Raw genomic sequence first — 26,906 nt, forward strand, 5'->3', positions numbered from 1 at the left:
ATTAAAATTGGAATCTCTTTCTCTGCAGGGAAAAGGCTAATGTGTTTTCACATAGCATTTTCTACCTTCTTGCCTCTCTGCTTGAAATGTAAAAGTAAATACCTGTATCTGTCTCAAAAATATTACTTATCAAAAGGTGCTCTACTAACTTGACCTGAGCTGGGTTTTTGACAACAAATGTAGCTGTTTCAGATCTGGATAAGAATTCTTACTCTGAAAGAAAAAAAAATCTCACCTGGCTGTTTAACTTGCTTTATTGAGTCCATTAAAGATGGAGAACCAGAGTGTCAAATGGTATAACTTAACTGAAATCAGTGGGAATATCATGGTTTACAGCATCTGAGGTTTTGGTTCATAGAACGAGGCTATATTTCAAAATAAGCAGGGGGGAAAAATCAACCAGGCAAAATGGACTATTGTTAAACTTTGTGAAATTTGATTTGAAACAGAAAATTACTCTGTTGCTTACCTCTTTTATTAACCAACAACTATATCCTTTTATCTGTTGTCTCATGGGCTGTACTTCTCTTATGAATGTTTCTGATTTTTTTAGTTGAATTATAAAGCTAAACATGAAACTGAGAAATTCAAATGCCACATACCACCAGATGCTCCATTCTTCCTCCAGTCCAGAGTCAATGCATACAATCTGAGTGATGTGAGTATTAATGTAACACCTTCCTGCAGATGACACCATGCATTCATAGCAAAGCACTTATACTTGCACATGGAGTAAGAAATCTGAATTATTGTGATGAAAAGAATAAACACCAACAGATATGAGACAACTTCTAGATAACTAATACATTATTTTTCTGTCTCACACATGCACACAGAATCATATAGTCATAGATATATTTATAGCTAATGTGAGTATTCTTAATCTTACTAGGTAAAAAGTGGAGAGAATGGTCCTGATTCCCATTTACATGAAGTCCATGTTAAACAACTCTGGCACATAGTATATGTCTTACTGTAGCACCTAGAACGACCAGAGAGGGATCAGGACCCCCCTGAGTTGCACAAAATCAGAACAAAATAGGGGTGCCTGCCCCAAGGAGTTTATAATATAAATATAAGACAAGAGACAGATACTGATTGAGGAAGGCACAAAAGTAAGCAATGAGACAGTATGGGGTGGCAGTGGGCACAGTGTACCAGCAGCCTAACCATTTTCAGTATAAAATGAATGGCCTTAAAGTGGAACTCAATTATCTTTATACATACTTCAGAGCACTTTTAGAATGGTGCAAAATCATCTTTGTGAAAAAGAGAGTGAAGCTTGAAAAGTTGGATATGATAAATTAATATTCTAAACAAACAATGTGTTAATTAGCATACCATATTGAGAGTAATTGTTTTTATCCTCTAATTGAGGAATTAACATTAGATGTCATATCTTATTTATTTCATTTCTTTTTATGTCTGCAGAACTGGTATAAGTACGACTGGGAGAGGTCAAAAACTAAGCAATTTGAAATCAAAGTTGATGCAATTCCACTTCTTGCAGCTAAAGCTAATACTCACATTTCTAGTGATGTAAGTATGGTGTATGAATATAGACAGAGTAGTTTGGTTTATAAATATGAAACGTAGTTTCACATGGTATGGTCTCATCGTGCAGGTGGCGTACAAGAAAGACTATGAGCTAAGTAAAGGGAAAATGATTGGAGCCCTGAGCATTCATGATGATCCCAAGATGTTACATTCTGCCAAAGTGACCAAACAGCAAAGTGATGTAAGTGTCTTTATGGTAGTTTCTTTTGTGCAAGACCAAGGGTACATCCTCACTGTAGGGAAGATCAATCCTGCTGCAGTTGATCTTACAGATTTCGATTTCGTGCTCCTAGTGGGATGTGCAAAATCAAACTTACAGGGTTCCCCTGTGTTGGCGCCAGTACTCCTGCCCCCTGTCAGGAGTAAGAAAAGCTCCTGTTGATCTCCCTTACTGGAGATGGTGTAGAAGCCTGAATTAACGTAGCTAAAATTGGATACCTTAATTTGACCTTCTGCTGTAGTGTCGAACTGCCTAAAGGCTCTGCTCTGAGGTACTTACAGATAAAGTAAAAAATGTAAGTATAGGTAGGGAAATAGCCCATCTCCTACCCTTCCCATGCACCATCTATCTGTGTCTCATAGGCCGCGTCTACACGTGCACACTACTTCGAAGTAGCGGCGCCAACTTTGAAATAGCGCCTGTCACGGCTACATGTGTTGGGCGCTATTTCGAAGTTGAAATCGACATTAGGCAGCGAGACGTCGAAGTCGCTAACCCCATGAGGGGATGGGAATAGCGCCCTACTTTGAAGTTGAAAGTCAAAGTAGAGCGTGTGTAGCCGATCCGCGTCCTGCAACATCGAAATAGCGGGGTCCGCCACGGCGGCCATCAGCTGAGGGGTTGAGAGATGCTCTCTCTCCAGCCCCTGCGGGGCTCTATGGTCACCGTGTGCAGCAGCCCTTAGCCCAGGGCTTCTGGCTGCTGCTGGGGTAGCTGGGGATCCATGCTGCATACACAGGGTCTGCAACCAGTTGTCAGCTCTGTGGATCTTGTGTTGTTTAGTGCAACTGTGTCTGGGAGGGGCCCTTTAAGGGAGCAGCTTGCTGTTGAGTCCGCCCTGTGACCCTGTCTGCAGCTGTTCCTGGCACCCTTATTTCGATGTGTGCTACTTTGGTGTGTAGACGTTCCCTCGCAGCACGTATTTCGATGTGGTGCTGCCCAATGTCGAAGTTGAACGTCGACGTTGCCAGCCCTGGAGGACGTGTAGACGTTATTCATCAAAATAAGCTATTTCGATGTAGCGTGCACGTGTAGACGTAGCCATACTGTGCCCTTATTCTGATGCAGAACCCCTACACTCTGGTATAGCCGATGGTCTATGGTCCGTCCCTACCATATAGCATTCCTGAGCTCATAACAGTAATTTCAAAATATGGATTAATGGCAGCAAATTTACAGTTTACTGTCCAAAGAACTTCTTTAAAATATTGTGCCTGTCGGGTTCTAATACCGCCAATTGAATTAGCGAATACAGAACTTACTTAAAACATTTGATTGTTGTCAAGAAGCAATTTTCTTCTGAAAAGACTATTTTAGGAACTATTTTATGTTAATCTAAAACATTTATTGAATTCCTTTTCACAGCATGAGTACAAAAAGGACTATGAATCATCAAAGAGCAGATACACAGCACCGCTGGACATGATCCCAATCGCTCAGGCTAAGATATCTCAGGCTATTGCCAGCAGCGTAGACTACAAGCATCTCCTACATAATTATTCTTATCCTCCTGACAGTATTAATGTAGAGCTTGCAAAGAAGGCCTATTCTCTGCAGAGTGATGTAAGTCGTCATATTTTGATATGCAGGGTATTACTGGCCAGTTCTGTAAAGGTTCTTCTCATGCAAACTGAGCTTACATAAAATTCCCTGCAAGCAAAGTTGGAGTACACAGCATGCTGGTATTTAGCATAAGTGCTAAAAATACAAAACATTCCAAAATGTATGATATTGACTAACAGGATGTGTGCTGTTTCTGAGCAGTTTTGTCAATGTAATTAATATGAAGATGCTCCCAGCTACAATATTGCATGCCAAAAGGATTGTCTTAGATATGCAGTGAAAAATGATGTGCAATAATTTCGGAGACATGAGACCAGGGAGACCATAAGCCAGATGAGCCAGACAAACCCCTTATCATGCCAGGCTCTGGTCAGAATCAATATCCAACCAGCCCACTGAGTTATAAAGGCCTCATGCATACCCTTGGCAGCCCACCAACAACAATGGACCCTTGCAAAGTTACAGGTATTGTAACCTAATTCCCAACACCAAACCTTCAGAAGCTGGATGGAAGGTGAACAAACCCCACACATAGTGATTTGTCAGTTTTGCAATATGGGAAGAATCCCTTCCAGACCCTGGAACTGGTGATCTGCCCAGCTACTGGCTTCACCAGAGATCCAGCATGCTAGTTTAAGGGTGGGATGGAAGACAGGAAGCCCACAATGTCTACTCTGCCCAGACAGCAAACAATATCACTCCCTGTCCTCCTTCCACCTGAGAGGAGCCAATCACCTAGCTCCTCAGCATGTGCACCACCCAATCGCCCAGGCCCAGATGCAGCACATGAGCCCCACTGCTCCACAACCCTCCCCAGAGCAGGGGGAGAGAAGAGAAGCAGCTGCCCCAACGTGCTGAAGGCAGAGTGTGTGCATGTGGGGGGGGGTTTGTGATGAAAGTGTAGGGTTCATGGAACACTACTTCAGCTTTTCTCTGTTGAGAGTCCTTCCCCAGCTCCAAAATGTGAAAATATGTTTCCAGTGCTCATGGCCCCACCAAGTTAGGAAGAAGAGCTGTTAGTTTATAAGCATTATGTTGCTCTTATTACCTTAGCAATGAGACCCTGAACAGTGTAAAAGAGAACTCTGCTTAAAATATAGAGCAGGGGTCAGCAACCCCCAGCATGCAAGGCAGGAACTCAGCTGCACCCCTCCTCCCCCATTGAGCCAGGAGCTTGCTTAAAGTCTGTGGATTAATGAATGCTAAACCCTGCATCTTAATTTATTTATTAATGAAGCTGTTGTAAGTAGAACTATTAGTGACTTTAAAAAGTATCACCTGCAGTCAGCTGTACATAGATGTCAAAAGGTGAAATTTTGGCACTTCAACTTGGAAAGGTTGCTGACCCCTGTTCTAGATATTTTCAACCTTAGTTATACTGTTGCAAAGATATTTTGTGAAAAGAATACAGTGAAGCCCCTTGAATGTATGCATCTGGGTCCCTTTAATGTTAATGGGCACTTCTTGAATGCACTCAAGAAAGCACAGATATCTAAACTTTTACTATGAGGGGAAGCCACCTGTCATGCTCAAATGCATTAAAAAACTGGAAGGCTCTGTGTTTTGTCTGGACATTCCAGTACTTTGCCTTTGGTTCCTGGGCAATTCCAGTTTTCTTGATATCAAACTTAACGTTTCAAGCTTCCTTCAACTACAACTGCTGGAAAAATGGCTAATTCAGACAAACAGAAGCCTTTTCTTTTCATCAAACACCTCATTTGTCTTTGTCTCGTCCAGAATGAATATAAATCTGACTACAATAGCTGGATGAAAGGTTGTGGCTGGGTGCCATTTGGGTCCATGGAAGTGGAGAAGGCTAAGAGAGCTTCAAACATTTTGAATGAGGTAAAGAAATTTGGTGTGATTAAATTAATTGCTATTCCAATGAAGCGTACACTAGAAAAATATTAAGACAACAGGGCACTACTCTTCTAGCTTATATCATGCTGCTTTACATGTGGAATACCCTCTTGACTAATCCTTGATGTTAATGAGAATTCCTTGCAGAATCAGTCCAATGAGTAAAGGGTATTTGATGTAAGTACTCATATTTACCAATATTAAAAATACATGTCCATTCACCTTTTGGTTTCCTCCAATGCGATATTTAAGTGGTCTTGTTCCTGAATGTGTTTGGGCTTAAAAAGAACCATGAATTCCTGGAGACATAACATTGTTCATGCTTGTTTTGGGTCCCACTTCCCATAATTGTTTTGAACCTGCAAGACAGGAAGACTTCTTTCTGATCTTCCTGTGGGATGAAAAGACAACTCAGTAAAATATGCTCATTTTTTAGTTCACAACCATCATCAGCAGAGAATCAGACAGCTTCTGGTATTTCATATTTCACATATGATAGATCTGGAGTTAGACAAGATGAGTTGTAGTGAATAAAGATAAACATAAAGATTGGTGCATATCACACCATCAATCCACATTCAAATTCATCTTGAGCTCTACTAACATTACAAGATGTGTTCTGTTGTCTTCTTTAAGAGTAAATTAGGCCCAGCACACCTTCCAAATGGCAAGCCTTTATATAATTCTCTGAGGTCTGCAATGAAATTTACCTAACAGCTGGCAAATTTGATAATGTGGACCAGGTTTGCAATTTATGCATATAGATTTGTTCTCTCTGGCTGAGTTTCTCTCCTGTACTTGTGATAACTTACACATTCATGATCACTTCTGACTTCAGTAGAATGACAGATAAATGATTAAGATGAAAATAATGATCATAGCATCATCACTGTTATTATAGATTGAAATATAAGGCATAGGAAATGGAAGATACTGCATACAATTCCATTTTCTCTAATGCCTGTACAACGCAGTGAAGGCTAAAGGGTTCTGAAGGAGTAAAGAAAGCAGAATATGGTCAAAAGCTTACATTAGTGCCATTGGAAAATAAGCACCAAGGTCAACATTTTAACGTGTGTGTACTTATGTTGCACATGCAAAATATGCACAAGAGTACAAACAGGTCACAAAAGTTTGCACAATCCTATCTCTTCAGCAGCTTTTCCATTTTGAATGTAAAGCAGTATGTTCCTACACCCAAATGTTGTAAATGCAACTTAGAGTAATTGTTTATGAAAATACCTAATACCATTATGACTAAAATTTTCTTTGTGTATATGGACAAGTCTCATATAAAACCGTACGGTTATCCTCTGCTCACTTTTGTACAGTGGTGCAACGGAAATAGATCAAAAGATGACGTTAATCATCAAGGAAATGTAACATTGACTTTTTGTTTTCTGAACAGAAAAAATATCGCCAGAAACCAGACACTATTAAGTTTACCCAGATTGAAGATGAGCCTGTTATAGTACAAGCTAAAATCAACCAGGCCCAGAGGAGTGATGTAAGTGCTGATATTTCAAGTGGCTTTATACACATTTGTTATAACCGCTACACAAAGCCCACCCTTACTCGAGGGCCTTTTATACTCAATATACGGAGTACAATTCACTGTGTTACTTGAAAATAACTTCTGTTGGTTTAGCAGAATTTCTTAGTCCCTAAAATGATGGTTTGCAACAGGTTTGAGTATGTGTGTGTATGTGTATGTAGGAGACCGTGCATGAAATTCTGGCCCTATTGCTGTTAGTGGGAATTTTGCCATTCACTTCAATGGGCCTATGTTTTTACCTTCTTTGTAACAGTATTGTACCCATAAAAGTATTATTGTATAAGATCCTTAAGATGCATATCAAGTAAGCATGTTTTAAGCATTTAAAATCTATAAGCATTTGACGAACAAACTTATTTCTTACATCCTGTTTCAGATACTATACAAAGCCAAAAATAAGGATATAATTCACAAGTATCACCTGCCTCCTGATGTGCCCGAGTTTATTCAGGCTAAAGTTAATGCCTACAATATTAGTGACGTAAGTGTACATTGGAGTAAGAATACTTGATTTAGAGTGCAACTTTAAGTATATGTTGGGAAGCTTAGAGTGTAATTTCACAAGTGACATTTTCTTCCAGAACTACTACAAAATGGACATGGAAGAATTAAAATCAAAAGGATATGACCTAAGAAGTGACGCTGTTCCTATCCGAGTGGCCAAGGCTGCTAGACAGGCTGCCAGTGATGTAAGTATATCACATTTCATTGATGAATTAATTTAAAATACGCTGTGTTTCTATTACAACTGTTTTATTGAGATGCATTTTTATTGAATCTTTGCTTGGTTATTTTCTGGATCATTTTAATAGAAATGAAGTCAGTTTTTAAATTTATTATTCTGTTACTTAACTAATGTATTTCAATTATACGTACGTGTCAAAAACTGATACTCTCATTTTATAAAACTCATGAACTAAATAAAATATCACTGCAATGTTCTACTGCAGTGAAGAGAGACAATGAAGTCTTGTGTTCTGGTCATAGGCCTATGAGCAAGGGATACCAGAGTTCTTACCACATCTCTGTCAATAATTTGGAGGCTGGTCTAAAAGTCAAGGAAAGACCCAAAGTGACTCCAGTGGGCTTTGATGTGAAACCTTGGGGAGGTCACTTAATATATTTCTGACTTTCCTGCTGCTCCATGTGCAATATTGGGATAAAAAGACCTACCTCTGGAGTGATGGAGGGAAGGAAGAGCTGTGAGGATTGATTAGTTAATACTTGTGTAGAGGTGGAAATGAAGAGAGGTATAGGAATTACATTATGATTACGTTTAATGAAAATCAATTACAATTGTTGTAATTCAATAGTTATGATTGCCCTAGAACTTCCAAACTCCTCTCATTGTTTCACAATTACATTTTATGTTGTTCACGAAAGAAAGTGAAATTTTATGTCTGACTTGTGCTTCGACAGGTCCACTATAAAAAAGACTATGAACGCGCCAAGGGTAAACTTGTTGGCTTCCAAAGTCTCCAGGATGACCCCAAGCTGGTTCACTGTGTGAAAGTAGCCAAGTTGCAGTCCGAACGGGAATACAAGAAAGATTATGAGAAAACAAAAGCCAAAACCAACATCCCATTAGATATGGTCAATGTTGTGGCTGCCAAACAGGCTCAAGACATTGCCAGCAATGTTAATTACAAGCAGCTGATCCATAATTATGTTTACTTACCTGATGCGATGAACCTGGAACTCTCCAAGAACATGATGCAGATACAGAGTGACGTAAGTAACACACTTATTTCTGCAGAATGTACCAGAGAGATCAGGCAAGAGGCAAACCTAGCTATTTGACCTGTGTGATCACTTTTTTGTAGCATGCCTACAAAGAAGACTATGATAACTGGATGAAAGGCATTGGCTGGATTCCCATTGGTTCACTGGATGTAGAGAAAGCCAGAAAAGCAGGAGAAGCTTTGAATGAGAGGAAATATCGTCAGCATCCTGACACCATAAAATTTACCAGCGTGGTGGACTCGCCAGTTATGGTTCAAGCTAAGCAGAATACTCTTCAACTCAATGATGTGAGTAAGTCCAGGAAAAACGGAACATGAGAAAAACTGTCTGTGTGTATGCACTGGCTTACATGAAAAAAACAGTCACACGATTTCCCTGTAAATTGTTGTTACATCTGTGGAAGGATATTTCCATACAAATGGAATGGGGGGTGGTGTTCTGCAGTTTTGATAGTTGTGAGCATATACACATAAAACCCCAGCAAATGTGTATAGTTAGCTTTGTATTGAATATTTCTGCTGAATTCAATGGACTTCTTAATTCCATTCATTCAGCAATTTTAAGGCCAGAAATTACCTTTATGATCATGTAGTATGATCCACTGCACAACACACCCAGCATTTTACACTGTGGTTACTGAGAACAGAATTGTCTAGATCTTCAGCTCGTGTAAATCACTTTAGCCGAAAGGGTGAAATTTCAGACCAGTTGAAGTAAATGTAGTAAATGAAGTAAATGAAGTAAATGGTAAAATTTCCTTTGACTTCAATAGGGCTAGCAATTTATTGAAAAGGGCTATTCTATGCTGATATATATCCGCTGAAGATCTGGTAAATATTTTAAATTGGACCACTGAAATGAAGGAATTTTTTTTACAACTGGTGTGATTAATATGTGCAACTACAGATATGATAAAAAGTTACATCTTACACTCTCAGACTTACTGACTCACAGAGAGTCCAGTCCAGATTTGTAAAAGATACTTAGGCACTGATGTTTGTAGCACTGCAACACCTAAGTCTCATTTTCGAAAGGGATTTAGGAGCTATGAACTAAAATCTTACTGACTGTGATTTTGATTCGTAAGTGCCTAAATCGTTTTTGAAAATGAGATTTAAGGTACTAAACCTCATAAGCATTGCAATGTTGGAGTGTGGAAACAGCAAAATACCTTTAACAGTCCGGGCCTTCCTCTAATTACATACTTAAATTTGTAAAATAAAGCATGTTATGTTCAATGGATAAGTGTGCCCATACAAACCAGATCCAGGGTTTTAGTTCTAATTACATACTTAAATTTGTAAAATAAAGCATGTTATGTTCAATGGATAAGTGTGCCCATACAAACCAGATCCAGGGTTTTAGTTCATCCTCCCAGATCAGAATAGCCATCATGTCCTAAAGGCCAGGAGAATTTCCCTGATCTTCCTTTCATTAAATTGTACACTTTGGCATCTTCACAAAAGCCTTCCAGTCTTGGAAAAGGTTTAATATTAAAACATTAAGGGGAGGTGCCACTAAGTCTTTTTTAGAATATACTTACAGTATATTTATAGTTAATTGAAATATTCCTAAAACAACTTAAATGTAATTAGAATTGTCAGATTAAATAGACACACTGCATTTTTCTGCCTGTGGTTGTGGCATTCCCGTCATCACTAGTTCATAAATTCAGGAAATTACAATATGTATTTTAGTCATTGCAAGATAGCAAGGTTCTCCTGTGTATTACACTTCCTAGCTTGTGCCCACATGCTTGCTCTCTCCCTCACACACACACGTTTGCCTTTGCGGGTCATACTGTTTAATTTTTCTATATATGCTTTGCCAGCCATGAAATTTGTGTCATATAGGCTACTGCACACACAGCTTATAAAATCAGAGCCTGTGCATGAAAGTGCAGTCACTGATTTTTGAGGTAGGTGGCAATATATATCTGTGGGACCAAACTTGAGCCCTCGGTTTATATGCAGTAATCTGGGACTCACTTTTCTTAGAAAGAAGTGATTAACCATGTCATGTGTTTTGCAGAGGTTATACAAATCTTCAGGAGAGGAAGTCAAACATAAATACACCATGACACCAGATGTCCCACAATTTATCCAGGCTAGATACAATGCAGCCAATATCAGTGATGTAAGTGGTTTTTTGAAGGATATGCCTAAGTCCTATGTTGCTAATGAAATAAGTAATAATGAATGCTGCATGCTACATAATATGTTCAAATAATGATACCATGTAAGCAATTCACTGACTTAGGGTTGATGTGTAGATGCAGTTCTACATAATCAAATTATAACAAAACAATTGCTGTCATTGTTAGCTTATTTAATGTGGCTGTATTCTTGTTAAATGATGAATGACGTATATGTTACCACTACATCCTCCAAATCCTGTAATACCTGTAATAGCTCAGCTCAGATCTAACTATTTGAATTATTTACAGTTTACATGGTGCAGAATAATATTTGAATGTTCTTTTTTAGGCATATTATAAACAAGATTACCATGATTTGATAGCCAAGGGACACAATGTTTTAGGTGATGCTATTCCATTTACTCTAGCTAAGGCATCAAGAAACATTGCTAGTGATGTAAGTATCCATTTGTTACATTTTATGTCATTTCTAATAAAATTCTTAAATTGAGAAGCCAGATTGTGAGCCCCTCACTCCCATTAGTGAGCAGTCACTCCCACAAGAAGTTTCTTTGGAGACACCAGTATAACAGATTCTGACTCTGCCTCAAAATGTTAGTGTAAGTAATAATTTCTCTAATAGAATATTTTCAGGCAGATCCTCAGCTGGAGTAACTGGACAAAGCTCTGCTGAATTCAGTGTGGAGCTATGTCCACTTACGCTAGCTGAGGATCTGGCCCTTAGAATTTAATTTAATTCTTGTTGAAGACTCTCATAAAAATTATTTCACTTCAATTTTCTTCACATAACCACTAGTAATGCCTTCTTAGGGTAGGCAGGTTACCCTTTACCCACTCTTTTTTGAGTTAGATACAGTATGAACTTCAGTAGCTTTGTAAGTTAGCCCTCCTCCTGCAACTTTATGAGACATTTTAGCCTTACTCTCTCTCAGGAACGGTTAGCCTGCTCCAGAAGAGTTGCTATATTTATAACATCACTATTTGGTCATAGTTTGTGTCATTCAGTTTCTACCTACTCTGCGTGGGCATTGAGAGACTGCCTTCCAACAAGATTTTCTCCTTCAGCTATGATGAACTGCCAGCATTACTATACAGTAAGGATTTGAGAAGGTTGCTGACAAAACATTGCTCAAGTAGCAAAATGGGAAAAGGCCTATTTTATTCTGAACTCTTTTGCTTTATATAAACAGAAGCTGCTGTAGTGTCTGTTTTAATTCATTTGTCATATATGACTATATGACAAAGCTATTAAACAACATAACCTGGCTATGGAAAATTGTCAGATAATCTGTTGTATGAACACTACAGTGGCATGATCCACTCCATCCTGGGAAGAATTTTGCCATAGATAGGATGAGGAACCTATGCACAGCTCAGGTTGTGTTATTTGCACAAACTGGGAGCTGGTCTCGTGATTTTAAATCATCACTTAGGAGCTGGCCAGTTGTATTCACTTTGTTTGCCACAGCTAAATCATTGATGAACCAATTGCTGGTTAACTCTTCTATGAATGCACCTTGTTAACACAGGACTTCCCTTGGAAGTTTTCCTTCACTGCACTTTCACTGATGTAGATCCACAAGTGGTATCAGTGGGAGAAGTGCTTGTGTTGGCAGAGCATTCACCACAGTGTTATGAGAAATCTGTTCTGTACAGGGTTTGGCGTCGTGCCCTGCACACTAGTGCTTACACCAATACTACTCCCATTGCTGCACTGTTGGTAAGGCAATAATAGAAAATCTAGTATACATATAGCCACTGGGTATTCCACTTGGGATGGCTGACCCATTTGAACTACTTGCAGCTCTTCCAATATGTTCCCGAAAGACCATTACAAAAAAGGACACTTTTCTATTGTCTGAACATTAAATCTAGCTATCAGTATACATACCCAATAGATATGCATAGTATACATACCATTCTCTCTTGATGTTTCTCTCCAGTATAAATACAGAGAAGCCTATGAAAAGGCAAAAGGAAAACTTGTTGGTTTCAGAAGTCTGCATGATGATCCCAAACTTGTCCATTATACGAAAGTTGCAAAGCTGCAGTCTGACCGTGAGTACAAGAAGGACTATGAGATGACCAAGACCAACTATCATACACCTGCTGATATGTTCAGTATCCAGGCCGCTAAACAGTCTCAAGACATAGCCTCCAATGTCAACTACAAACATCTGATCCACCACTATACGTATCTGCCGGATGCCATGAGTGTTGAACTTACGAAGAACATGATGAATATTCAAAGTGATGTAAGTGTTTCAAATTTGGCAATTTTTATAGTTGCTTAAAAACTGTATAATGTGACCCAAGAAAAGTGTGTTTATTATTATCTGGAAGGTCCTTGTGCTGTGTTGGGACTCAGCATGTCCTTGTAAAAATTTAATGCAGAATTTATTATCAGTTTGGGGACAACTAACAAGTTTTACTATGGCAGTTGATGATTTTGCACTTCGGAGGCTAGAATCTTATTCCATGAGATTTTTGGCATGATACCAATAGGATTGTACTTTTGGAATACTGAATTCATAGGACTTTTTAAAATGCCCTGCATCACACTTGACCCCAAAACCGATTTTGTCTTGCAGTGCACACCATTTTTGTTTGGTTAACCGAGGAAATATTTTGAAAGTCCCATGATTTCATCCTCATATCAGATTGAGGCAACATAATAACAAGGTAGCTTCTTACCAGCTACGTTTGAGAGGGAGCAGGCAAAAATACAACTATTAATTATTATTATTATTATTATTATGATAATAAAGTCATCCCCGTGCAGAGAACCAATATTGGACACTGCACCCCACTTAAACCTTTTGTGAGTTTTAGTTGGCCTAGTAGATGCTACTCTCTGCATCGCAGGACTGGTTTTTCCACCCATCTACGCAAACTAATGTGGAAGGTCAGGAGGGAGGAGACATGGAAGGAATGGTCCCAACCTTCCAGCACTCTGCCTGCAAAGATGTCTTTGTTATTTTACAGTTGGAGTAGATTTGAGCTACCATGCTGTAAATTTTGTATGTTGTGCAACAAGTGAACAAAAATCACGTCATTGCTTTAAAGAGCTCATTAGTGTGAAAAGCAAATCCAGTGTAGTCCTATACAATACAGAAAAAATTAGAATGCTGTACATTCACCATATTGTAGCAGGAATGCTTTTAGAATAGGAGGGATTGTAGAAGTTTGCACAACGTGAGGAGACAAAACACTTTGTAAATATTACTTAAAACTAAATGTATGAAGCAAGGCATGTAGGGTACCCAGGATGAAATTATAGGGAAGTGTTACAAGGCTAAAGCAAACTTTGTTTTTGCAATAAGAGTGTATATATATTTTCTGTCATATGCAGACAACATTGATTAGGCCATTTGATTATCTTTTTGAATAGAAGGAATGCTATTCAGGGTGAAGGTCTTTGTAATGTTTGACCAGTTTAGGATTTCTCTTTTTTCAGAACGTGTATAAACAAGATTACAATACCTGGTTCAAGGGTATTGGATGGAGCCCTCTGGGGTCTCTGGATGTTGAAAAGGTTAGAAAAGCTGGAGAGGCCTTAAATGAAAGGAAATATCGCCAGCACCCAGGCAACTTGAAGTTCACAAGTCTTCTGGACTCTATACCAATGGTTCTGGCTCAGCACAATACCAAGCAACTGAGTGAGGTAAGCAATTTCTCAACACGCTATTGTGAACAGGACAGAATGTTACAGTTGTGTGTTTTCTTAATTCATTGTCGATAATTGTTGAGATATGCATGTTTTGAAATAAAAGGCTCAAATTCCATCTAGTAAACCTTTGTGTTTCAAAGGTTATGCATGTGTTAAAACTTCAGTTTGTTGATACGTAAACATTGCTACTTGTATATGATTAAGGTGCTGTGGCCAGCCTTGTATCTTGTAAAAGAGATATTGTGTGTTTGCCTTTTTAGATAAATTATAAGCAGGAAGGTGAGAAACTGAAACACAAGTATACTCTGGACCCTGATGTTCCTCAGTTTATTCAAGCCAAGGTCAATGCATTAAACATAAGTGATGTGAGTATTTGACACTAGACCATTTATGAAAGGGTATTAGTAGTTTTTATTTTTGGCATATTTGTGGTGTTAGATTTGAATGTTGCAAATGGGTGAGACCCTAGTTTAGCAAAGCTCTTGCCTAAATGCATGAGCTTACAGCTAAATGTGCACTTTAAGTGCCTTATTGAATACAGACGGACCTAGCATATACTTTAATGTTATGCTGTGCTGCGGCATAAATGAATAGTTAGAATTAATAAGAAATGCAGAATATCACTTAATATTCAGATTCCATTCAGTGTGGAGATTGAAATTCTTTTACTTCAGTTAAGGGAGAGACAGTAGCACAATCTCTGTTCCTCGTCAGTTCTGAGCCTTAGGTTAGAAACACAGATAGATGCATAAATACAATCACTGTAAGGCTGTCTGCTGAGACTGTCAGTAAGGGTCAGAGGGAGCCCTTTATAGCAATTATTGAATTTGATGAAGACGACATTTGTCCTCTGGGAATTGGTCAGTGATCACCAATTCCTTTCATATAGTCCAATAGATAATCATAAAGTAGTAGTTGTATTGAACCACTGAGAATCTGGTGTCAGGGTCATACCAGTAACAGAGATATTTTGTTACCCGTCCCCCTGAACCAGCCACTCTGCTTCTTTCAGGTCACTTAAAAGCATAGAACCTAATCCTGAAGCCTTTACTTTGGCAAAATTCCCATTAATTCAATGATGTCAAAGGGGCTTTTGAGCCAGGGCCTTCCCTAGAGCTATTTTTTTTTGGTTCACTGGCTGAACACAAAAAATCTGGGCAGAAAAAAAAAATCAGTGCATTTCAAAACAATTCTCTTCCCCCAATGTTCAGGTTGAATGAAATGCTTCAAATATAATTTTGAATTGACATATCATTTTGAAATGAAATCTTGAAATGGCATTATTTTAAATGCTAGAAAGATATATTTCAGCATTTCCACAAAATAATATTTTCTACTGGAAGCTGTTTACCATATTCAACCTGAAGTTGAATAGTTTTGATGCCCCCCTAAACACATGGGCTATGTCTACACAAAAGGCTTTTCACAGCAAAATTGGGCTTTCTTCAAGAAAAACCACAGAGCATCTAAATGCAAAATGCACTTTGTTGACAGTTTGTTGACAAAACCCAGCACATCCACTGGCAGTGTTATACATCTCCCCATTCAAGTATAACACCTCTCTTGACAGTGTTCTGTCTACAGTACAGCCATGTAGATCCTCCAGGGCCCTTTTGTCAACAGATAGAGTTTCTGGTTAATCAGGCAGCCCTATTTGCAGAGCTTCTGGTCAGCCATTACGTCAAGAGAGGGCCAGGCAGTCTGGTGCTCTCTGTCAACAGAGCGGATTGCTCTTTTGGTCTCCTTTTATGTGTAGATGCAGTCTGTTGACAGAAATTTTGCCTGGAAGTCCCTTCTCACAGTAACTTATGTCGACAAAGGCTTCTTGTGTAGACATAGTGATATTGAGCAAACTTACTATTTGCATAGTTCTGGCGCCCATTAAATACTATTGTTATGGCCATTTTCCTTAGAAATTGCCAGAAATGCTCATCTAGTGAATGAGGCCATTTAACTGCACTGACTTGAAATGACTATGTTACAGGATGGTTGTATATTGAATGTTCAATATAATATTTGTAATTTAGAAATAGGAGTTAACTGTAATCTTAAGATTATTAACTACAAGTAATAAGAAAAATTGTTGGTTCATTTTTTTTCTTTAAAGGCTTATTACAAAGCAGACTGGAAAAAAACAATTGCCAAAGGGTATGATCTGAAACCAGATGCTATCTCTGTAATTGCTGCTAAAGCATCCCGAAACATTGCCAGTGATGTAAGTATAATTTGGATACAAATTAGAGGATCTACTTTATTGTAACTTTCTGCACCTTATAATACTATTGTCTGAATGCTCTTGTGATAATATGCAATTATCAGGTGATGTGGATTTCCATGTGGACTTCAGAAAAAAGCTGAATACACTCATAGCTTGACATCTGAATCCTGGTTAGTTGGATGTCTTGGTGTATTAAAAACCCTGCTCTACAATCTGAATGAAGCTCTGGCCCTGCCAAGTTCCTTCAAGCACTTCTTGTGCTGCTAAGTTGTAGAGTTGTAGAGTGTTCCTCAGAGCTGCAGTTCTGATCCTGTGGCACATCTTAATTCCACAGAAATTGTTGTTTTAATATAGATGGAGTATGTAAGCCCTAAGAGTCAAAGCTGCTATATGACCTTTAAACGGCTCAATAGTAAGTACTTTTAAAGAAGGCTTGATACACAGAGACCTCAGCTTGCTTAGTACCACAACAAGCTCATTAAATATCATGTTAACCTTTTATTAAAGAGTCTTAAAAGATAGAAAGAAGGAAAAACAGTTAAAGCAAATGAAATGTAAATTACTAAATAAGGCTTTCATTTCAACAATATTTCTTGCTTCTTTTGTTTGTAGATAGCTTTTGGAAGGGAAAAAATGCGATTTGTCTCAGTCTCTTAGATGGTAACAAAGACAATAACCGTCCTTTTGGGGGAAAAGAGAAAAAGATTAGTTTAGGAGGACTGAGGAGTTCTTTAAAGTCCAGTCCCATCACATGTAAAAGGGTAAAGAAGAGAGTGGTAAAGATAGAAAATACAACTTCTGTCTTGACTTTCACTGTAATCTCAGGAAAATCTTAGTCCTGGCAAACATATACCAGCACCAGCTTATTTAGGGAATTAATGTTAGATGCTTCTTTCTGATCACAGGTTTCTAAAAGTATGGCAGTCTATGCAGTCTTGGCCGGCTAAGCCAGATTCTCATTAGACAGAAGGCAAAAGGAGAGGGATCACAAAAAGAAGCAGTGAAGGGTAAAGTCATACCATGAGAGGCAGCAGGCAGCAGTAGGTCTCAGAGCCAGGGCTGACAGACTTGACTTTGTGAGACTCAGGCTACAGCAGTAAATATAGCTGTTTAGATGTGGCCCAGGCTGGAGCTTGGGCTCAGCGGCTTACCTTCCTTCAAACAGCTTCAGAGCTCAAGCACCTGCCTGAGCCAGGATGTCTACACAGCTATTTTAGTGTTCTAGAGTGAACTTCTTGAGAAATTGTTTTTCAAAGCTTTCAGCAAATGGACAAATAAAAATAAGATTTGATTTAACTGATTGATTTTTTTAAAAAATGGATTGAAGGCAATTTCAACATGAAAGCTGTTTAGAAATGAAACATATTACATTCTGACATTTTTCTGGATTCTCTTAGGAGGGGAGGGGGCCCTGACACATACAGTTTGGCAAAACCTATGTGAATATACAAAATGTTGTGGTGTCACTGAATCTGCTTTTCACTGTAAAGTTTTGGTGGAAAAATTTCTCCAAGCTCTGTTTTCTATATCTATGGCTTAGGTACGGGCAGGCTGGGGAATGAAAGCCAACAGTCCTCTTCCCCATGACCTAATTAATCAGTTAATGTCTGTAAAACAATTTCAGGATGTATATTATGGGTTGTAGTTACAACAATGTTGAATTTTAAAGTGTTAAATGGATCATGAACACATCTACCTTTTCCAAAGGTCTTGTTTTCTTTTTCTCCAGTACAAGTATAAGGAATCGTATGAAAAAGAAAAAGGCAAACATGTTGGATTCCGTAGCCTGCAGGATGATCCCAAACTGGTTCACTACATGAACATGGCCAAAATGCAGTCAGAACGCGAGTACAAGAAGGGTTATGAGAGCAGCAAGACAAAGTACCATACTCCACTAGATATGTTCAGTGTGACAGCTGCAAAGAAAGCCCAGGAAGTGGTTACAAACACCAACTACAAACAGCTGATTCACAACTATACTCTCTTGCCTGATGCTATGAATGTGCAACTATCAAGAAATATGATGCAGATTCAGAGTGATGTATGTAATGTTTAGTTAACTTTATTTTATTATAACTATTTTGCCAAAACCTTGCAGCTAACAGCCAATGGCAGATTAAGCCAGGAGGGAACAAACAAATGTTCATTTTGGGGCCCTAAATTTTCCAGAGAGTTATAATGATTATATATAGTGGAAGCCATGGTAGTCCCTGGGCAAACAAACCCTAGCTTTAAATATTAAATTACTTCCCAGCCAAGGAACATATTTTCTGATCATAAGTACATTTCTCTGGATTCTAATTGTTCCTAATTGTATTGTGATATTGCTATTTATTATTTATATAGTGGCAGCAACAAAGTTTTATTTCCATACCTACATATTTTCTCTGGGTAACTTAAAGTCCTAGTTTTTGTTTTCTCTCTTCTCCCTCATTTCCCAATGGCTTGTAGAGATTTCATAAGTGGATCACTGAATGGACCTAGAATCATGGAATCCTAGGGCTGGAAGGGATCTGTGCTGGTCATAGTGTCCAGGCCTCCGCCAAAGCAGGACCAACCCTAACTAAATCATCCCAGCCAGAACTTGGTCAAGATGGGACTTAAAAACCTCTAGGAATAGAGATTCCACCACCTCTCTAGGTAACGCATTCCAGTGCTTCACCAACATCCTAGTGAAATAGTGTTTCCAAATATCATCATAGGCCACACACTCTGTAACTTGAGAACATTGCTCCCTGTTCTGCTGTCTGTCACTACAGAGAACAGCCTCTCCCTGTCTTCGTTAGCGCTCCCCTTCAGGAAGTTGAAGGCTGATATCAAATTTCTGGTCACTCTTCTCTTCTGCAAACTAAATAAGCCCAAATTCCTTAGCTTCTCCTTGTAGGTCATGTACTCCAGCCCCTAATCATTTTCACTGCCCTCCGCTGGACCCTTTCTAATGCATCCACATCCTTTCTATACTGGGGTGCCCAGAACTGAACACAATACTCCAGGTGTGGCTTCACCAGTGCCAAACAGAGGGGAAAAATAATGTGTCTAGATATGCTGGAAATCATCCTCCAAATGCACCCCAATATGCCATTAGCCTTCTCAGCTACAAGGGCACCCTGTTGACTCATATCCAGGGTGTCAGCCACTATAATCCCCAGGGCCTTTTCTGCTGCACTGCTACTTAGCCAGTTGGTTCCCAGCCAGTAACAATGCTTAGAATTCTTCTGTCCCAAGTGCAGGACTCTACACTTCTCCTTGTTGAACCTCATCAGATTTCTTTTGACCCAATCCTCCAAATTATATAGGTCACTCTGGACCCTATGTATAACCTCCAATGTATTTACCTGTCCCCCTAGCTTAGGGTCATCTGCAAATTTGCTGAGGGTGCAATCAATTCCCACATGCAGGTCATTAATAAAGATGTTGAACAATACCAGCTCTAGAACCGATCCTTGGGGCATTCTATTTGAAACTGACCACAAACCAGACATAGAGCCATTGATTATTATCTGTTGGGCCCAATCATCTAGCAAACGTTCTATCCACCTTACAGTTCATTTATCCAATCCATACTTCCTTAACTTACGGGCAAGAACATTTTGGGAGACTGTATCATAAGCTTTGCTAAAGTCAAGGTATACCGCTTCCATTGACTTCCCTGTGTCCTCAGAGCCAGTTACCTCATAATAGAAGCTAATCAGATTGGTCAGGCATGACTTACCCTTGGTGAATCTATGTTTACTATTCTTGATCACTTTCCCCTCTTCCAAGTGCTTCAAAATGGATTCCTTGAGGATCTCCTCCATGATTTTTCTGGGACTGAGGTAAGGCTGTCCAGTCTATAGTTCCCTGAATTGCCCTTCTTTCCTTTTTTAAGGATGGGTACTATATTTGCCTTTTTCCAATCATCAGGACCTCTCCCGATCTCCACGAGTTTTCAAAGATAATGGCCAAAGTCTCTGCAATGACATTTGCCAATTCCCTCAGGACTCCTGGATGCATTAAATCTGGACCCATAGATTTGTGTATCTCTAGCTTTTCTAAATAGCTCTTAACCTGTTATTTCCCCACCGAGGGCTGCCCACCTCCCTCCCATAGTGCATTGCCTAGCGCAGTAGTCTGAGAGCTGACCTTGTCTGTGAAGACAGAGGCAAAAAAAGCATTAAGTACTTCAGCTTTTCCACATCATCTGTCACAAAGTTACCTTCCTCATTCAGTAAGGACCCCACATCCTCCCTGATAGCCTTTTTATTGTTAACATGCCAGTAGAAACCTTTCTTGTTCCCTTCATATTCCTTGCTAGCTGCAATTCAAAGTGTGCTTTCACCTTCCTGATTACTCCTCTGTATCCTCCAGCAATATATTTATATTCCTCCTTTGTTATCTGTCCAAGATTCCACTTCCTGTACATATACTTTTAGAGTTTAAGCTTGTTAAAGATTTCCCTGGTAAGCCAAGCTGGTTGCCCACCATATTTGCTTTTCTTACTGCACATTGAGATGGTTTGTTCCTGTGCCTTCAATAAGGCTTCTTTAAAATACTGCCAGTTCTCCTGGACTCCTTTCCCCTTTATATTAGCTTCCCAGGGGATCCTTCCCATCCGTTCTCTGAGGGAGTCAAATGTCTGCTCTTCTGAAATCAAGGGTCTGTATTTTACTGCTCACCTTTCTTCCTTGTGTCAGGACCCTGAAATCTACCACCCCACGATCACTGCAGCCCAGGTTGCCACCCACTTCTACTTTTCCTACTAGTTCCTCCCTCTTTGTAATGTGTTCTGTTGTGCCTCATATCCATTTCCCCCTCATTAAATACATAACGTAGCTTTTATTCTTTGCATCCTCATACTGCATGCTGTTTTAGGGCAGGTCAGGCAGTCCATTAAGGATTATGTACATTTTGCCAGAGCAAAGATTTTTACTATCAGGCCCTAAGGAAGAAATTGCTGAAGGGATGAAATTGCTTGGAGCAACTTAACTAAAAATGTCAATAAAATATTTATTTTAAAAAATTAATTATGCTTCTATCTCAATTTTCCTCCATTTTTCCATAAAATTTTGCTTATGACTATGTACATTTAGCTTCCAGTAGGAATTCTGCACATGAATTGTAGAGAAGAACTTATCCCTTTATCTTGAATGATTTTTAGTTGTATCCTATATTTTGGAAAAATGCAAATGAGCACTGTTTAACTTTACTCACATTTTTCCTTCAACAGTGATCTGGAAAAAAATCAAAGGTTTCATTTCCTTGTGTGTGTAAATTCTGATTTCTCTTATTTTCTTTATCTTCTCTCTTTATTTTTTAAAGACTCTTTACAAAACAGACTTCAATAACTGGCTAAAAGGAGTTGGTTGGCTGCCAATTCAGTCTTTGGATGTGGAGAAGGCCAAGAAGGCTACTGAGATTCTCAGTGAAAAGAAGTATCGCCAGCACCCAGACAAGCTAAAATATTCCATTACAACTGATGCAATGGAGCAAGTGCTGGCTAAACAGAATGCCCAGATCATGAATAAGGTGAGAATTTGCTCAGAGGGACTTGGGTTTCAATATTAAAGCCCCAGGCCTGCAAAGTGAAGCATACTAAAGTAACTGGGGTTCCATATAGGTGCATGGATCTGCCTGGATGTATCACTTTGCAAGACTGGGGCCTAAGACATTATGGAAGAACCATAGTTACAGGTGTGCTGCAATCTGCCGAGGCCCTCTGCGGCATCTTAAACTGCACTAGCAGCCAGAGTCCATTGCTACATTCCTCTCTCTCAGGGTAGTTTGGCTTAACAGCTTACTGCTGCACAGTATAGCACAGCCTAGTGGCCAGTGGGGGAACAACAGGAGTAGATACCTGTGTGGGGTTGGTGGAGGGATGAGTGGAAGAGGGCCCTTCTCTCTCCATCAGGTCCCAGCCCAGTGCCCTGTCAGCAGGAGTGGCCCACTACTAGCTCAGTGGGGTATCTCACTACAACATGCTGAGCTCCCAGGGGTCACAATTCCCTGCCCTAGCCTTCTTCCTAGTAGTCTCTTGTGGGTAATCCTCACCATTGCTTTGTTCTGGTCTGGAGGCTTCCCTGCAATCTTTCATAGATTGGCCATTGTGTCTTGGTCCATCAGTGTTTCATCCCTTGGAGCATGTGTGGTACCTCTTTCCCCTGCAGCAGTCAGCCATGGTTGAACAGCATCACAGGCCTTTATAGCCAGCCTCCAGCTGGAGCATGCCCAGTAGCGCAGTGTGGGTGGGGCTTGGTTAGCCAGGTTAACCCCTTCAGGCCCAGTGTGGGGTTTATATACCCTGTCACAGTTCTGTTTGTATGATAGAGTGGTTCCTCATATGTACAGCCCGTGAGCAACTGTCATTCTGTTTGTGGGGGAAAATGTGTTAGTAATGAGCGAACTGCAAAAGCTTTGGAATTCCAGTTCAGTTTGCATAAGCACTCCCTGAAATGAGGATTCTTCCCTGAAGCTCATTCCAAGCACTTTGGACTCAATCTCAGCACCATACCAAGTGGTTATGAATGTATATGTGATCACACAGAACATAGAAAAGAAATTGCATGCTGCAAATCTCAGTTACATTTTGTTGCTTAAGGAATTTGCATAATATGTCCTAAGAAGTGCAAAAGAAAGATGAGGGAAATTCACTGTACTATAGTTAGTTTTTTTGTATATGTTATTTGTAATAATCTGTAAGTTTTGTATTGCAGAGCCTTAGCACACACGAGTAAAAGGAAAGTAATCTCTTGTTTTATAATAAATTACAGGCCCTTTTTGATCATTAAATATCACTTTGCAATTGCAGAGGCTCTACACTGACAAATGGAACAAAGAGAAGACAAGCATTCATGTTATGCCAGACACTCCAGAAATTTTGCAGTCAAGGGTGAACCAGATCACCATGAGTGATGTAAGCTATCACGGTACAGTCCGATGTCAGTTAAAGATGCACTCCTGAAGTGGTGCCCTTTATAGAATTCATTTAAAAATATTTAAATACAGATGCAGGCTTATTGACATTTCCAACTGTATAACAAACATGTTGTGCCCTTTTATGTGTTGGATTAGAAATTGTACAGGTCTGCTTGGGAAGAAGAGAAGAAAAAAGGTTATGATTTGCGGCCAAATGCTATCCCAATAATGGCAGCCAAGGCCTCCAGAGACATCGCAAGTGATGTAAGTTTTATTTTTAGACTACACTAAGATAAAATAACCATAGGGTTATAGGAGTATAACCATAGGAGTATAACTTAATAGGAATTCAGGCTGCTTCACCTGTAAAAAAAGGCAAATTTGGGCTGATTCTAGTCCTAGAGAATATGTATTTCTCAACTGGCTTTTGAAGCTTCCTGGACAATCTAGGTTTGAATTATGTGCTTGGTGTGGTAAATTGTGGAAGAGTTCTTATTCAGAACAAATTTCCAGTGGCTCCTCTGAGCTCTCTGTACTCTGTAGCCCTTGCTCTTTCTTGGTTTGATCCTGCTAAGTGCTGAGCACCATAACCCCATGAATTTAATGGGTTACTTCTGTGCTTACACATGTGGTTAAGCACCTTGATGGGCCAGGGCCAGGGTATTCTATGCTTTTCAGGGTTGAGCCCTCAGTGATGGTTCAAAATGGATATTTTATACCTTTTAAAAATAAGATGTATCTTACTAATACATTCATCTGTATTGATTTTACCTTCACATGTTTATTTTCTGCTTGCAGTTCAAATACAAACTAGCCTATGAAAAGGCAAGAGGAAAGCACATTGGGTTCCGTAGCCTTGAAGATGATCCCAAGCTGGTGCACTTCATGCAGGTGGCTAAGATGCAGTCTGACCGTGAATACAAAAAGGACTATGAGAAGTCAAAGACAAAATTCCACACCCCAGCTGATATGTTCAGTGTAGTGGCAGCTAAGAAAGCACAGGAAGTGGCTACCAATACAAACTATAAGCATCTGATCCACCATTACAATGTTTTGCCTGATGCTATGAACCTTGCATTAGCCAAAAACATGATGCAGATACAGAGCAATGTAAGTGAAAGACTTTACAAACTTTTTGTTATCAATTAAGCAATATTTAGTTTATGAATAAATACAATAGGTTAAATCCCAGAGGTAAAAATGCATAATTCTGTATTAACATGTAAACAGTATAAAAGAGCAGTCTAGCAGTAGTATGCACATTGACTTTCTCAGAATAATGTGAAATAATAAACTAGTGTATGAAGAATTTAGATGTTAAATGACTGAAGTACATCAAGTTTGCCCACTTTGTTTATATGCTTGTCACATGTATTTATAGCTTACATTTGGCTCAAGGAGTAATACTTGTGTGCAGGCCAAGGTAAGAAAACTGTACTAACAGAATCAGCATACATTTCATCATAAATTTTCCAAGAAATTATCCTTTCAGAATTAAGGGAACCAAAGCTGGGCCAAGTTGTGCTTCAGAAGGATTTCTCCAATGCATAGTGCTACTAGGGGAAACTCCTGAGGGGATGGTACCTACACACTGTTTCTTAAGGCATTTAAAGTCACAAGAGGACTGGCCCTGCAGCTCTTTCTGTGTATGCTGTAGTGTCACAGAAGTAATTGGGATTGGAATTTTACACGGAATGTGGAGAAATATAGGCTCACATTAGATTTGGGTGAACTACGATTTTAAATTATGTGAATATTAATCTGAACAAGAGACCCCAAATATGGAATCAAAATGCATGAAACCATGCATAAAATTAGTTGTGTTTAAACTTGCAGTGACACTTCGAAAAACTAAAATGTTATCTTATTCAAGGATCTAGCTAAAGTAACAGAAATAAATCCTGGTTATTGAGTATCGTGCAGTAAATAAATTGGCTGTGTAACAAACTTCTGACCTTAGCTAAGTTTTGATAATTGGCAATGACACCACTTGCCTATTAAAATGGTACTAACAATGTAAAATCTGAAAAGAGTACATTGCTAATACATGGCTGACCAAGTTAGAGCTGACCAGCGTGGATCTGAAGACTCTTGGCTTCAGACCATTTGTGAGTACATATCTTGATCAAATGCTTATAAATGTTTTGTGAATTGCTTATTTTTTAGGATTTTAAGTGCAAATGTAGAGAAATTGCACAAATACCATTCAGCCTGTGGATTTAATAAAGGAATATATAGTTAAGTTAGTATTGTGGTAATACCCTTCATAGATGATGATAATTCCAGTGGAATGCGAGAGTGGGTTTTCATAAAACAGTCTGCACTAATGTAAAAGGATGTAAGCTTTGGATGCCCAAAAATTGTTCCAGGGTAACCATTTAATTGTGCAAATGTTCAAAAACTCAAAGAAACACTAAATGTATTAAAAAAGTAGGAGGGGACCCAGAATTCTAATGTACCAGGCTGTTTTATTTCCTTCCCGTTACAGAATCAATACAAAGCAGACTATGATGAATTCATGAAGGGAGTCGGATGGATGCCAATAGGCTCTCTGGAAGCTGAGAAGAATAAGAAAGCTATGGAGATCATAAGCGAGAAGAAATACCGCCAGCACCCAGACAGACTGAAGTATTCCAGTCTGATGGACTCAATGAACATGGTTCTAGCTACAAATAATGCTAAAATCATGGACAAAGTAAGAGAATATATCACAATTCGGTTATGCATACAGTGATCAAAGACAAATTGGAGAGTCATGCGAGCAAATCTTTTTGAAATAAGTTTTCAGCCCCAGCAGTGAAAGTAACTTAAATTTCTTATAGGTACTGTTGCAACCCCCCGCCCTTTTTGCGAGGTGGTGGTTCAGGGCTGAGGGCTGGGGTGGGTGCGAGGGTGCTCAGGGCAGGGGGGGTGCTGTATGTAGGGTGGAGTGTGAGGAGGCTTGGGCAGTCTTGGGTTGGTGACCTAGCCCTGTGCTGCTCCTTTTCCCAGCCACATGGGAGCTGTGGGGACTGTGCCCATAGGCATGAAAAGGGAGGTTGGGGTTATGGGAGGTGCTGCAGCGCTCCTGGGCTCTTGGTCCAGCACCTGCAGTCCTGGCTACCAGCCCCACATGCTTGAGGCTCTACTGCCAGCTTCAGGTTTGGGAGGTGGGAGAAAGGACAACAGTAAGGGAGAGGGATTGGGGCCCCACCCCAGCTGCCAGTCTCTTACTGGTGTGCCACACTTTCGCTCACAGGCTTACTTTCACCTCTGATTTTAGCTACTGACTAAACTGGCCACAATATGCTAAGAAATTCAGAAGGGAGCAGATCTGTGGGTTCCTTTTTGTTCGCAACCCTTGCCCCCTTCAAGACGAAGGGTCAAATTTTCAAAAGTGCCCGAGTGTCTTAGGAGCCCAAATCCCAGTTCCAAAAGTACCTAAGTCAGTTTTAAAAATTGGACCTGTGCTCCTGAGTCACTTTGTCACTT

General features: G+C 39.5%; 1 protein-coding gene across 33 annotated transcripts in view; it reads left to right on the forward strand.

Moving 5' to 3' along the window:
- The window catches only part of NEB (nebulin), a 197,563-nt gene that overhangs the window by 22,574 nt on the left and 148,083 nt on the right, over positions 1–26,906 (forward strand). For all 33 annotated transcript variants that reach the window (XR_012646484.1, XM_075001956.1, XM_075001929.1 and 30 more), the window contains exons 18-39: positions 554–658; positions 1,432–1,539; positions 1,625–1,738; positions 3,143–3,340; positions 5,078–5,185; positions 6,609–6,707; positions 7,132–7,236; positions 7,337–7,444; positions 8,175–8,486; positions 8,579–8,785; positions 10,530–10,634; positions 10,985–11,092; positions 12,600–12,911; positions 14,114–14,320; positions 14,587–14,691; positions 16,434–16,541; positions 18,274–18,585; positions 21,843–22,049; positions 23,329–23,433; positions 23,592–23,699; positions 24,234–24,545; positions 25,924–26,130. Coding sequence is in view for 32 of the 33 variants with exons in the window: in XM_075001956.1 (XP_074858057.1) it covers positions 554–658; positions 1,432–1,539; positions 1,625–1,738; positions 3,143–3,340; positions 5,078–5,185; positions 6,609–6,707; positions 7,132–7,236; positions 7,337–7,444; positions 8,175–8,486; positions 8,579–8,785; positions 10,530–10,634; positions 10,985–11,092; positions 12,600–12,911; positions 14,114–14,320; positions 14,587–14,691; positions 16,434–16,541; positions 18,274–18,585; positions 21,843–22,049; positions 23,329–23,433; positions 23,592–23,699; positions 24,234–24,545; positions 25,924–26,130 (3,660 nt within the window). In the remaining variant the exon portion in view is untranslated. The remainder of the gene's footprint in view (positions 1–553; positions 659–1,431; positions 1,540–1,624; positions 1,739–3,142; positions 3,341–5,077; positions 5,186–6,608; positions 6,708–7,131; positions 7,237–7,336; positions 7,445–8,174; positions 8,487–8,578; positions 8,786–10,529; positions 10,635–10,984; positions 11,093–12,599; positions 12,912–14,113; positions 14,321–14,586; positions 14,692–16,433; positions 16,542–18,273; positions 18,586–21,842; positions 22,050–23,328; positions 23,434–23,591; positions 23,700–24,233; positions 24,546–25,923; positions 26,131–26,906) is intronic.

The sequence above is a fragment of the Carettochelys insculpta genome, chromosome 8 (genome assembly GCF_033958435.1).
Source record: "Carettochelys insculpta isolate YL-2023 chromosome 8, ASM3395843v1, whole genome shotgun sequence".
NCBI lineage: Eukaryota > Metazoa > Chordata > Testudines > Carettochelyidae > Carettochelys > Carettochelys insculpta.